General features: G+C 47.9%; 1 protein-coding gene across 1 annotated transcript in view; it reads right to left on the bottom strand.

Moving 5' to 3' along the window:
• Positions 1–2,062: 2,062 nt before the first annotated feature.
• The window catches only part of LOC115176614 (SNF-related serine/threonine-protein kinase-like), a 57,085-nt gene continuing 45,090 nt past the window's right edge, over positions 2,063–14,057 (bottom strand). Inside the window, exons 5-6 of the mRNA XM_029736724.1 lie at positions 7,071–7,205; positions 2,063–3,964 (exon numbers count right to left, since the gene is read on the bottom strand). Of these exons, the coding sequence (XP_029592584.1) occupies positions 2,578–3,964; positions 7,071–7,205 (1,522 nt within the window). The 3' untranslated portion in view covers positions 2,063–2,577. The remainder of the gene's footprint in view (positions 3,965–7,070; positions 7,206–14,057) is intronic.

A 14,057-nucleotide genomic window follows, 5' to 3' on the forward strand; every position in this document is an offset into this window, starting at 1 on the left:
TACCTCTCCCAGCTGTATGGTGACTGGTATCTCTGTCCTCCTCTACCTCTCCCAGCTGTATGGTGACTGGTATCTCTGTTCTCCTCTACCTCTCCCAGCTGTATGGTGACTGGTATCTGTTCTCCTCTACCTCTCCCAGCTGTATGGTGACTGGTATCTGTTCTTCTCTACCTCTCCCAGCTGTATGGTGACTGGTATCTGTTCTCCTCTACCTCTCCCAGCTGTATGGTGACTGGTATCTGTTCTCCTCTACCTCTCCCAGCTGTATGGTGACTGGTATCTGTTCTCCTCTACCTCTCCCAGCTGTATGGTGATTGGTATCTGTTCTCCTCTACCTCTCCCAGCTGTATGGTGACTGGTATCTGTTCTCCTCTACCTCTCCCAGCTGTATGGTGACTGGTATCTGTTCTCCTCTACCTCTCCCAGCTGTATGGTGACTGGTATCTGTTCTCCTCTACCTCTCCCAGCTGTATGGTGACTGGTATCTGTTCTCCTCTACCTCTCCCAGCTGTATGGTGACTGGTATCTCTGTTCTCCTCTACCTCTCCCAGCTGTATGGTGACTGGTATCTCTGTCCTCCTCTACCTCTCCCAGCTGTATGGTGACTGGTATCTCTGTCCTCCTCTACCTCTCCCAGCTGTATGGTGACTGGTATCTCTGTTCTCCTCTACCTCTCCCAGCTGTATGGTGACTGGTATCTCTGTTCTCCTCTACCTCTCCCAGCTGTATGGTGACTGGTATCTCTGTTCTCCTCTACCTCTCCCAGCTGTATGGTGACTGGTATCTGTTCTCCTCTACCTCTCCCAGCTGTATGGTGACTGGTATCTGTTCTCCTCTACCTCTCCCAGCTGTATGGTGACTGGTATCTGTTCTCCTCTACCTCTCCCAGCTGTATGGTGACTGGTATCTGTTCTCCTCTACCTCTCCCAGCTGTATGGTGACTGGTATCTCTGTTCTCCTCTACCTCTCCCAGCTGTATGGTGACTGGTATCTGTTCTCCTCTACCTCTCCCAGCTGTATGGTGACTGGTATCTGTTCTCCTCTACCTCTCCCAGCTGTATGGTGACTGGTATCTGTTCTCCTCTACCTCTCCCAGCTGTATGGTGACTGGTATCTGTTCTCCTCTACCTCTCCCAGCTGTATGGTGACTGGTATCTGTTCTCCTCTACCTCTCCCAGCTGTATGGTGACTGGTATCTCTGTTCTCCTCTACCTCTCCCAGCTGTATGGTGACTGGTATCTCTGTCCTCCTCTACCTCTCCCAGCTGTATGGTGACTGGTATCTCTGTCCTCCTCTACCTCTCCCAGCTGTATGGTGACTGGTATCTCTGTTCTCCTCTACCTCTCCCAGCTGTATGGTGACTGGTATCTCTGTTCTCCTCTACCTCTCCCAGCTGTATGGTGACTGGTATCTCTGTTCTCCTCTACCTCTCCCAGCTGTATGGTGACTGGTATCTGTTCTCCTCTACCTCTCCCAGCTGTATGGTGACTGGTATCTGTTCTCCTCTACCTCTCCCAGCTGTATGGTGACTGGTATCTCTGTTCTCCTCTACCTCTCCCAGCTGTATGGTGACTGGTATCTGTTCTCCTCTACCTCTCCCAGCTGTATGGTGACTGGTATCTGTTCTCCTCTACCTCTCCCAGCTGTATGGTGACTGGTATCTGTTCTCCTCTACCTCTCCCAGCTGTATGGTGACTGGTATCTGTTCTCCTCTACCTCTCCCAGCTGTATGGTGACTGGTATCTCTGTTCTCCTCTACCTCTCCCAGCTGTATGGTGACTGGTATCTGTTCTCCTCTACCTCTCCCAGCTGTATGGTGACTGGTATCTGTTCTCCTCTACCTCTCCCAGCTGTATGGTGACTGGTATCTGTTCTCCTCTACCTCTCCCAGCTGTATGGTGACTGGTATCTGTTCTCCTCTACCTCTCCCAGCTGTATGGTGACTGGTATCTGTTCTCCTCTACCTCTCCCAGCTGTATGGTGACTGGTATCTCTGTTCTCCTCTACCTCTCCCAGCTGTATGGTGACTGGTATCTGTTCTCCTCTACCTCTCCCAGCTGTATGGTGACTGGTATCTCTGTTCTCCTCTACCTCTCCCAGCATACCCTTTACATTCCACTGCTAGTGGGCATCAACATCAAGACTTGAATTGAACAATAGACCAATAATCTAATTTAAGTGCTTACCCTTTAACTATCACGTGCTACTACTTACCCACTTACAAGTTTGGTATTTTGTACCCCAAAATATAGTTAATCTAAAATCAAACCCACATCCATATTTATGTTTACATCAACACCCCAACTCACCTCAGAACTTAGTGAAGTTCTGTTACCTCAGCTCATTCCAGGGGGAGCTAGTGATAGTAGCAGAAACAAAACAAAATAATCCCCTGCAGCATGCAGCTCATAGGTCCTAGTGAACAAACAAAAACAAAAAGTGTAATCTTTTAAGATAACAGCAGAAGGCAGGTTTTGATGGTGAGGTGTTCTGAGGTCAGACGTATGCTACAGCGGTGACTGTGGTTGGACAGATTGGACTGGCAGAGTGGTGTCAGAGGGTGCCAGGAGGTGTGTGTCATATGACCTGGCAGCAGCTGGCCTGAGAGGTGCACAGGAGCCCTTCTCTAGGGCTGCGCTGGATGTTCACAGAGATGGTCTTTTCACACAGAGGTAGCTGGAGAACATTCTTTTTCAGGTTGTTCAGCTTGTTATTCTCCTTGGTGGCCAGGGCCAGTTCGCTAAGTGCTGCTGCCGTTTGGTCTGTGTATGCCCTTGGAGTGTTGACAGCGGTGGTGGGCAGAGCGATGGTGTCTAACTCCAGGTCCAAGCTGCCGTTGGAGCCGATGCACATCTTCCAAGAGGACCTCTCCTGTGTCTTGACGCTGCCAGCTGACAGGCTGCTTGACAGGTTCTGAGGGTCTATGATGAACTGGCCCATCCCCCCTGCCAGGCCGGGGCCTCCACTTCTCCCCCTGTGCTGTAACTGGGAGCTGAGACACAGGCTCAGGAGCTTCAGGCTCTCCACCAGCTCTGCAGCCCCGGGGCTGCGGGAGGCACAGTGTCTCCGCGTGGACCCTGAAGACGAGTGGTTACTGCTGCCGTTAGAACAACTTGAGGGGGAACCCTGTCCATTACCACCTCCTCCCCCACTACTACCACTCCCTCCATTGTCACTACTCCCCCCACCTCCACCTCCAGGAGGACTGCCCCTGTCTGGACCTGAGCTGCCCCCCTCCCCGGGGGGTTTACTCTGCCCTCCACTGCTCCCTCCACCATTTCCCCCTGAGTTCCCAGGTGGGCCCTCACTGCTGTCCCTGCGGTTCCAGCTGTAGGTGAAACCTGTGTCCTTGTCCAGACGCCGGCGGTGGCTCTCCGAGTCGTCGTCGCTGGTCTCGGAGCTGGAGCAGGACGAGCCGCGGCCTTGGCTCTTGCGGCGGTGATAGCGTTTCTGAGTGGTGCCCGGCGACCCTGCAGCGATGTTCATCTTTAGCCGGCTGAGTTTGGGCGGCAGCCCCTCGTCCATATGGAAGTCGTCGTCCGACTCACCCTCCTCCTCAAAGATCTGGTTGAGGAGCGGGGCGCTCTTCCTGGAAGTCAGCCGGTTGGTGATGGATGGAGCCCTGCGACGCAGGATCACTTGGGTGGACAGAGGGGACGGGTCCTCTTCCTCCTCTTCATCCTCCTCCACCCTGAACAGGCAGCTGCGCTGCTTGGCTGAGGTGGAGGGTGTGGGGGCTGTGGCCCCAGCTCTAGGGGGCCCAGAAACGGGGGCAGGGGCACCGGAGGCCCCTGCGTTGCTCTCGTCCCTGCGGAGCTCCAGCAGGCCTTTGGTGCGGTGTCCATTGAGAAGGTTCTCAGTGCTGCGGGCGGGGGACTGGGGACCGCCAGCGTGGCAGATGGAGGAGGCTGCCAGACTGTCCTCGATGTCCTGATGCATGTCAATCTTCGTCGGCCAGGACTGCCTGGAAGGGCAGAGAGCAGACCAGAGTTATTACCCTGGTTAGTATACGCTGCAATGACTTTACATAGAGTCAGAGGAGAAAATAAACCAAGATAAAATAAACAGTATGATCTTAGAATGAGGTCAGATGATTCATGTGTAATCCAGTACTGAACCTGACTAAACAGCTCAGTGAGTCAACATTCTTCTAATGTAGAAGGTCCTTGTTGACATGGCAGAGTGAGAAAACAAACAGAACAGAGCGCTGGGGATCCCTCTCGACGGAGCCCGGGCATGTCCCAGCGGCACGCAATCTAACACAGCCGGGTGCATGTGTAACCCAGCATGTGGGCTGGGTCGGGTCGCCACAGGCCCCTTACTGCTGCTCTGCTACCCTCCTAGTTAATTCAGCCAGGCTTTCAAAAGGCGTAAGGACAGTAGAATCTCTCAGACACACACCTCAGATTCCATTCACTCTCACAACCTCAGACGACCCTGACAGACTCCACAATCCCTGAAGCAAACTACCTGATGAAGCTCAGCTTCAGCCCACGATGGCACGGAGAGAGAGAGAGCGCGAGGGCACTATGGTAACACACCTAGCATTCGTCCTCTTGTCCAGGTCACTATTTTGGGCATATATAAACTGGCATGTGCATGCATGATACACAGTAGACTGTTGTTATTCCTAAAAATAATTTAACCACTATCAGAATGGTTTTTTTCTTTCTGTTATGTTGCCTGATGCCACACGCTGACAGTGTTTCTGTGTTAAAATACAGAACGGTACAACACTCAAAAACAACGTGTAGTGAACTGAGGAGCGCAGGCCAGTAGAAACAGTAGATGTGCAGTAGAAACCTGTACTGCTGCACCATACATTACAGTTGATTTGGCACACATTCTGCTCCTGCACCCAGGGGGCCACGACCCAGGAGCTAAAATTGGGCCTTCTCCCCATTTGGCAATGGGTTTCTGGCCAAATGGGTTATAGCGAGCAGGCCAGGAGGGAGCAGCTTTAGCCTGCATGCGTTTGATCTCTCCTCTCTTCTTCCTCCAAAAGGAGTGTCTTGCTCCCTCTCTCTGGCTTTGATATTCCAAGAGAGAAGCAGACTTCCCTTTTCTAGGTCACTCCAAAGCATTTACTGCAGTCAGCCTTAAAAACACATTTGTCACCACGTTGAGGGATCACATGACCGGAGGGGGCAGGATGGGAACCAGACCAAGAGGAAAGGACAGCATGGGTTCTCCTCCTAATGCCACGGTCAACGACGCCAAGCAGAGCAGCACCCACAGCTACTGAAGCATAACAGGTCAGTTACCGTCGGAGCCTTGGCTGCTTCCTCCTCCTTGTCACTGAGTCGTCGTCATTATGACAATCTGGATGGCCCCAATAAATGGATGAGTGTGTGTAGTAGGCTATTAAACAGGCATTAGTATTGCAGTTAGAATGGTTGGATCTGGTGGGTTTCATCTGGAGGGGATAGTTTTGGTGTTGTGTGTATGTGTCACACGTGTGTGTGTGTGTGTGTGTGTGTTGCATGTATATACAGTTGAATTCGGGAGTTTACATACACCTTAGCCAAATACATTTAAACTCAGTTTTTCACAATTCCTGACATTAAATCCTAGTAAAAATCCCTGTCTTAGGTCAGTTAGGATCATCACTTTATTTGAAGAATGTGAAATGTCAGAATAATAGTAGAGAGAATGACTTATTTCAGCTTTTATTTCTTTCATCACATTCCCAGTGGGTCAGAAGTTAACATACACTCAATTAGTATTTGGTAGCTTTGCCTTTAAATTTGTTTAACTTGGGTCAAACGTTTCGGGTAGCCTTCCACAAGCTTCCCACAATAAGTTGGGTGAATTTTGGCCCATTCCTCCTGACAGAGCTGGTGTAACTGAGTCAGGTTTGTAGGCCTCCTTGCTCGCACATGCTTTTTCAGTTCTTCCCACAAATTTTCTGTAGGATTGAGGTCAGGGCTTTGTGATGGCCACTCCAATACCTTGATTTCGTTGTCCTTAAACTTTGGAAGTATGCTTGGGGTCATTGTCCATTTGGGACCAAGCTTTAACTTCCTGACTGATGTCTTGAGATGTTGCTTCAATATATCCACATAATTTTCCTCCCTAATTTTCCTTCCTCCTTCTGCTGCAAAGCACCCCCACAACATGATGCTGCCACCCCCGTGCTTCATGGTTGGGATGGTGTTCTTCGGCTTGCAAGCATCCCCCTTTTTCCTCCAAACATAACGATGGTCATTATGGCCAAACAGTTCCATTTTTTTTTTTTTGATCAGACCAGAGGACATTTCTCCAAAAAGTACGATCTTTGTCCCCATGTGCAGTTGCAAACCGTAGTCTGACGGTTTTAGCGCAGTGGCTTCTTCCTTGCTGAGCGGCCTTTCAGGTTATGTTGATATAGGACTCGTTTTACTGTGGATATAGATACTTTTGTACCCGTTTCCTCCCGCATCTTCACAAGGTCCTTTGCTGTTGTTCTGGGATTGATTTGCAGTTTTCGCATCAAAGTACGTTCATCTCTAGGAGACAGAACGCATCTCCTTCCTGAGCGGTATGACGGCTGCGTGGTCCCATGGTGTTTATACTTGCGTATTATTGTTTGTACAGATGAACGTGGTACCTTCAGATGTTTGGAAATTGCTCCCAAGGATGAACCAGACTTGTGGAGGTGTACAATTTTTTTCTGGGGTCTTGGCTGATTTCCCCATGATGTCAAGCTAAGAGGCACTGAGTTTGAAGGTAGGCCTTGAAATACATCCACAGGTACACCTCCAATTGACACAAATTATGTCAATTAGACTATCAAAAGCTTCTAAAGCCATGACATAATTTTCTGGAATTTTCCAAGCTGTTTAAAGGCACAGTCAACTAGTGTATGTGAACTTCTGACCCACTGGAATTGCGATAGAGTGAATTATAAGTGAAATAATCTGTAAACAATTGTTGGGAAAATTCCTTGTGTCATGCACAAATTAGATGTCCTAACCGACTTGCCAAAACTATAGCTTGTTAACAAGAAATTTGAGGAGTTTTAATGACTCAAACCTAAGTGTATGTAAACTTCCAACTTCAACTGTATGTGTTGCATGTGTGTGTGTCACCTGAACTGGGCCTTGATGTTGCTGGGGCTGGAGGAGCGTGTCTGGACCTCCTTCTCCTGTTTCTCTCTCAGGATCCTCTCAGCCAGCAGGAAGTAGGTGGCAGTGATGTGGTTGTACTTGTTGGTCTCCAGGGCTCTGGAACAAACACCATGGACAGGACATGTTAGGACAGGCTGGGAGAGAAGGCCAAGAGAGGGTTACACACCCACGAGAGACAAGTACGGTATGTCAACAGACAAGTCATCGCAGAGCAAACCCAATCACATCGGCATTTAAAAGAATCCATTTGACGCATCTAAATATAAACAAAGCAACATAACAGGTTCTAAACTTTTGCTGCCCTCTAACCCCTCTGGAGTCAATGACAGTAGATGGCCAGTTCACATCCCTCTAACCCCTCTGGAGTCAATGACAGTAGATGGCCAGTTCACATCCCTCTAACCCCTCTGGAGTCAATGACAGTAGATGGCCAGTTCACATCCCTCTAACCCCTCTGGAGTCAATGACAGTAGATGGCTGGTTCACATCCCTCTAACCCCTCTGGAGTCAATGACAGTAGATGGCTGGTTCACATCCCTCGACAGCCTCTGGGATTACTCAACGCTGTGTTAATGAACAATCAAGTGAAATCCTCAGCCAAGTGCTGTGGTGTGTGTGTGTGAGAATGTAAATGTCTGTCAGGTGGGAGGTGGGGACTTCAGCGGGACAATAATCTCTTGAATGCCTGGGAAGCGGGGATAAATCCTCTGACGTAAAGGAGGGCTGCTGTTGGGTTCACATGCTACAGTTCAACACTCTGGTCTCTTATCTGCTGACGGAGTCCTCTCAGATGTTCAGGTTCAGTTCTATGTGTTGGTAGTACAGATGTTAGTGGTGAGCGTGACACAGAAACAAGTTTGGTGGGTTGCAGAACCCGCAATATGAAAAGGACAAATGAAGAGCAGACTTCAGAACATCATTCATGCCTCCACAGCAAATGGCACAGTCAGTCAATGCAAAATGCATTCTGTCAAATACCTTGTCACTTGCAGAAGATTAACGGCCATCTGCAATTGTGTGTGTGTAGGTTAGGTCTGTGGCGGTCATTCAATTTTGTCAGCTGGTGATTGTCATGCAAATAACTGTTGGACTCATGGTAACTGACCGTTAATTAACATAAACATGTTTAGCTGAATAAAATAGAAAGGATATTTTCTCCAAACTTTTCCAAGGGTGTGTGCTCATGGAGCTATTCTGTGTTGAGCGGTTAACAAAGAAAATGGTCCTGTTATATGCTTCATTTAGAGTTATTTATGCGACTTTAGCTGTCATACAAACATTAGGCTATATGTTTAGATTTTTTTATACATTTTAAGACTGCATGATGCGACTAATGATTTGAAAAAAGTTGCATGAAAGGCATGAGCTCTGTTCTGTTTCTTGCACAGGCTGCACACACTTCATCAGTCTCTCATTCACAATTTTACAAGTGCTTGATAAGATTCTCACCCATCAGACTATTCTCAATTTAATCTGGTCTTTACATACAGCCTACTAATATATGTGGAATTATTTTTGATTTAGAATGGCACACAAAAAACAAAATGTAATCCGTAGCCTGCACTGGAACAGCTGAATGGAGGTTACGTGTGGCGCGTCCATAAGGCTCGGGGAAGCTTTCTCTAAAGTAAATAGAATTGCCAAAACTATACTGCTCAAAAAAATAAAGGGAACACTTAAACAACACATCCTAGATCTGAATGAAAGAAATAATCTTATTAAATACTTTTTTCTTTACATAGTTCAATGTGCTGACAACAAAATCACAAAAATAATCAATGGAAATCCAATTTATCAACCCATGGAGGTCTGGATTTGGAGTCACACTCAAAATTAAAGTGGAAAACAACACTACAGGCTGATCCAACTTTGATGTAATGTCCTTAAAACAAGTCAAAATGAGGCTCAGTAGTGTGTGTGTGGCCTCCACGTGCCTGTATGACCTCCCTACAACGCCTGGGCATGCTCCTGAAGAGGTGGCGGATGGTCTCCTGAGGGATCTCCTCCCAGACCTGGACTAAAGCATCCGCCAACTCCTGGACAGTCTGTGGTGCAACATGGCGTTGGTGGATGGAGCGAGACATGATGTCCCAGATGTGCTCAATTGGATTCAGGTCTGGGGAACGGGTGGGCCAGTCCATAGCATCAATGCCTTTCTCTTGCAGGAACTGCTGACACACTCCAGCCACATGAGGTCTAGCATTGTCTTGCATTAGGAGGAACCCAGGGCCAACCGCACCAGCATATGGTCTCACAAGGGGTCTGAGGATCTCATCTCGGTACCTAATGGCAGTCAGGCTACCTCTGGCGAGCACATGGAGGGTTGTGCAGCCCCCCAAAGAAATGCCACCCTACACCATGACTGACCCACCGCCAAACCGGTCATGCTGGAGGATGTTGCAGGCAGCAGAACGTTCTCCACGGCGTCTCCAGACTCTGTCACGTCTGTCATGTGCTCAGTGTGAACCTGCTTTCATCTGTGAAGAGCACAGGGCGGCAGTGGCGAATTTGCCAATCTTGGTGTTCTCTGGCAAATGCCAAACGTCCTGCACGGTGTTGGGCTGTAAGCACAACCCCCACCTGTGGACGTCGGGCCCTCATACCACCCTCATGGAGTCTGTTTCTGACCGTTTGAGCAGACACATGCACATTTGTGGCCTGCTGGAGGTCATTTTGCAGGGCTCTGGCAGTGCTCCTCCTTGCACAAAGGTGGAGGTAGCGGTCCTGCTGCTGGGTTGTTGCCCTCCTACGGCCTCCTCCACGTCTCCTGATGTACTGGCCTGTCTCCTGGTAGCGCCTCCATGCTCTGGACACTATGCTGACAGACACAGCAAACCTTCTTGCCACAGCTCGCATTGATGTGCTATCCTGGATGAGCTGCACTACCTGAGCCACTTGTGTGGGTTGTAGACTCTGTCTCATGCTACCACTAGAGTGAAAGCACCACCAGCATTCAAAAGTGACCAAAACATCAGCCAGGAAGCATAGGAACTGAGAAGTGGTCTGTGGTCTCCACCTGCAGAACCACTCCTTTATTGGGGGTGTCTTGCTAATTGCCTATAATTTCCACCTGTTGTCTATTCCATTTCCACAACAGCATGTGAAATGTATTGTCAATCAGTGTTGCTTCCTAAGTGGACAGTTTGATTTCACAGAAGTGTGATTGACTTGGAGTTACATTGTGTTGTTGAAGTGTTCCCTTTATTTTTTTGAGCAGTGTATATAGCCTAATTAGCCTTACCTTGTCTATACAGAAATAAATAAAATCATTCAAAATAGGCTACTGTCGCACTGCTTTGGTTTATCTTGAGCAGGTCGCAGTTGTAAATGAGAACTTGTTATCAACTGGCCTACCTGGTTAAATAAAAGGCGAGAAAAAAAATAAAAATAAAATCATGATTCGGCCAAAGAGGATCATTAGCTTAAAAAAAAAAGGTGGATTGTTCTAAATCGCATTGCCTACAGTTGGAAGGAAAGGCAGCGTGCGCAATTTGGGCAGATTATTGTTGAGTTGCGACTGTCTGAAAAGTAGAGAGGCCAAGCCAGGCATATCGCAATATTCAAATCGCTGGAAAACAAATTGTTATTGCTGTAAAGAGAAGACGAGGAAAATACTCATTTGTCCTTTAGTTATCAAAATTCTCAACTTAACTGAGCGAACAACAGTATAGCCTATTTTATTGTCACCAGCAGAGATCAGAGCAATATGTCCGGTGAGCGCACATTGTGCAGATTGACTATTTATCATTGTCGGGTCAGTGCTACTTTAAATTCAGTTATTGGACAACAGTTTTCTACTCCAGTTTAGATGGACGTCATATTATATTTGTGTCTCCCCTGCTAGTAGACCTATTATATGGACAACGTCGTTTTAAGTGATTGTTCCTCAGTGTCAGCAGAATAGCCTACTCTGTAATTTGTCATATTAAAAAAGATTCTGCTAATGTCTCCAGTCATATAAAGTGTAATAAAATTGCATGAAATGTGTTTCTAAAAGACCACATTTTTCCCATACAAAGAAGAAACCTATCTGATATAGCCTAGGCCTACTCTACACTATATGCACTCAGCCACGCATTTAACCTTTGTCTTTTTTGCAAACAGTGATTGAGTTATATTATTAGCCTATGACTATCCAATCCACTCATCACATTATGAATAGTAGGCATCTTAGATAAGTCTGCAAATGCAATGATGCATGGAATGAAATCACATTTTTATTTGTGACATACACATGGTTAGCAGATGTTAGTGTGAGTGTAGCGAAATGCTTGTGCTTCTAGTTCCGACAATGCAGTAATATCTAACAAGTAATCTAACAATTTCACAACAACTACCTAATACAAGTGTAAAGGAATGAAGAATATGTACATAAAAATATATGAATGAGTGATGGTACAGAACGGCATAGGCAAGATGCAGTAGATGGTATCGAGTACAGTACATACATATGAGATGTGTAGGGTATGTTAACATATAAAAGTGGCATTGTTTAAAGTGGCTAGTGATACATTTTTCATACATTTTTACATTATTAAAGTGGCTGGAGTTGAGTCAGTATGTTGGCAGCAGCCACTCAATGTGGCTGTTTAACAGTCTGATGGCCTTGAGATAGAAGCTGTTTTTCAGTCTCTCGGTCCCTGCTTTGATGCACCTGTACTGACCGCGCCTTCTGGATGATAGCGGGGTGAACAGGCAGTGGCTCGGACGGTTGTTGTTCTTGATGATCCTTTTGGCCTTCCTGTGACATCGGGTGGTGTAGGTGTCCTGGAGGGCAGGTAGTTTGCCCATGGTGATGCATTGTGCAGACCTCACTACCCTCTGGAGAGCCTTACGGTTATGGGCGGAGCAGTTGCCGTACCAGGCGGTGATACACCGCGACAGGATGCTCTCGATTGTGCATCTGTAAAAGTTTGAGTGTGCTTTTGGTGACGAGCCGAATTTCTTCAGCCTCCTGAGGTTGAAGAGGTGCTACCGCACCTTCTTCACCACGCTGTGTGTGGGTGCACCAATTAAGTTTGTCCGTGATGTGTACGCCGAGGAACTTAAAACTTACTACCCTCTCCACGACTGTCCCGTCGACGTGGATGGGAGGTGCTCCCTCTGCTGTTTCCCGAAGTCCACGATTATCTCCTTTGTTTTGTTGACGTTGAGTGTGAGGTTATTTTCCTGCCCTCACCTCCTCCCTGTAAGCCGTCTCGCCGTTGTTGGTAATCAAGCCTACCTCTGTAGTGTCGTCTGCAAACTTGATGATTGAGTTGGAGGCGTGCATGGCCACGCATTCGTGGGTGAACAGGGAGTACAGGAGAGGGCTCAGAACGCACCCTTGTGGGGCCCCAGTGTTGAGGATCAGTGGGGTGGAGATGTTGTTACCTACCCTCACCACCTGGGGGCGGCCCGTCAGGAAGTCCAGGACCCAGTTGCACAGGGCGGGGTCGAGACCCGGGGTCTCGAGCTTGATGACGAGTTTGGAGGGTACTATGGTGTTAAATGCTGAGCTGTAGTCAATGAACAGCATTCTTACATAGGTATACCTCTTGTCCAGATGGGTTAGGGCAGTGTGGTTGCGATTGCGTCGTCTGTGGACCTATTTGGGCGGTAAGCAAATTGGAGTGGGTCTAGGGTGTCAGGTAGGGTGGAGGTGATATGGTCCTTGACTAGTCTCTCAAAGCACTTCATGATGACGGAAGTGAGTGCTACGGGGCGGTAGTCGTTTAGTTCAGTTACCTTAGCTTTCTTGGGAACAGGAACAATGGCGGCCTTCTTGAAGCATGTGGGAATAGCAGACTGGGATAAGGATTGATTGAATATGTCCGTAAACACACCAGTCAGCTGGTCTGCGCATGCTCTGAGGACGCGGCTGGGGATGCCGTCTGGGCCTGCAGCCTTGCGAGGGTTAACACGTTTAAATGTTTTACTCACGTCGGCTGCAGTGAAGGAGAGTCCGCAGGTTTTGGTAGCGGGCCGTGTCAGTGGCACTGTGTTGTCCTCAAAGCGAGCAAAGAAGTTGTTTAGTCTGTCTGGGAGCAAGACATCGTGGTCCGCGACGGGGCTGGTTTTCTTTTTGTAATCCGTGATTGACTGTAGACCCTGCCACATACCTCGTGTCTGAGCCGTTGAATTGCGACTCTACTTTGTCTCTATACTGACGCTTAGCTTGTTTGATTGCCTTGCGGAGGGAATAGCTACACTGTTTGTATTTGGTCATGTTTCTGGTCACCTTGCCCTGATTAAAAGCAGTGGTTCGCGCTTTCAGTTTCGCGCGAATGCTGCCATCAATCCACGGTTTCTGGTTTGGGAATGTTTTAATAGTTGCTGTGAGTACGACATCGCCAATGCACTTGCTAATAAACTCGCTCACCGAATCAGCGTATTCGTCAATGTTGTTGTTTGACGCAATGCGGAACATATCCCAGTCCACGTGATCGAAGCAATCTTGAAGCATGGAATCAGATTGGTCGGACCAGCGTTGAACAGACCTGAGCGCGGGAGCTTCCTGTTTTAGTTTCTGTCTATAGGCTGGGAGCAACAAAATGGAGTCGTGGTCAGCTTTTCCGAAAGGAGGGCGGGGGAGGGCCTTATATGTGTCGCGGAAGTTAGAATAACAACGATCCAGGGTTTTACCAGCCCCGGTTGCACAATCGATATGCTGATAGAATTTAGGGGAGTCTTGTTTTCAAATTAGCCTTGTTAAAATCCCCAGCTACAATGAATGCAGCCTCAGGATATGTGGTTTCCAGTTTACATAGAGTCAAATGAAGTTCGTTCAGGGCCATCGATGTGTCTGCTTAGGGGGGAATATATGCGGCTGTGATTATAATCGAAGAGAATTCTCTTGGTAGATAATGTGGTCGACATTTGATTGTGAAGAATTCTAAGTCAGGTGAACAGAAGGACTTGAGTTCCTGTATATTGTTATGATCACACCACGTCTGCTTTAGTATAAAG

Source organism: Salmo trutta, chromosome 37 (assembly GCF_901001165.1).
Source record: "Salmo trutta chromosome 37, fSalTru1.1, whole genome shotgun sequence".
NCBI classification, from domain to species: domain Eukaryota; kingdom Metazoa; phylum Chordata; class Actinopteri; order Salmoniformes; family Salmonidae; genus Salmo; species Salmo trutta.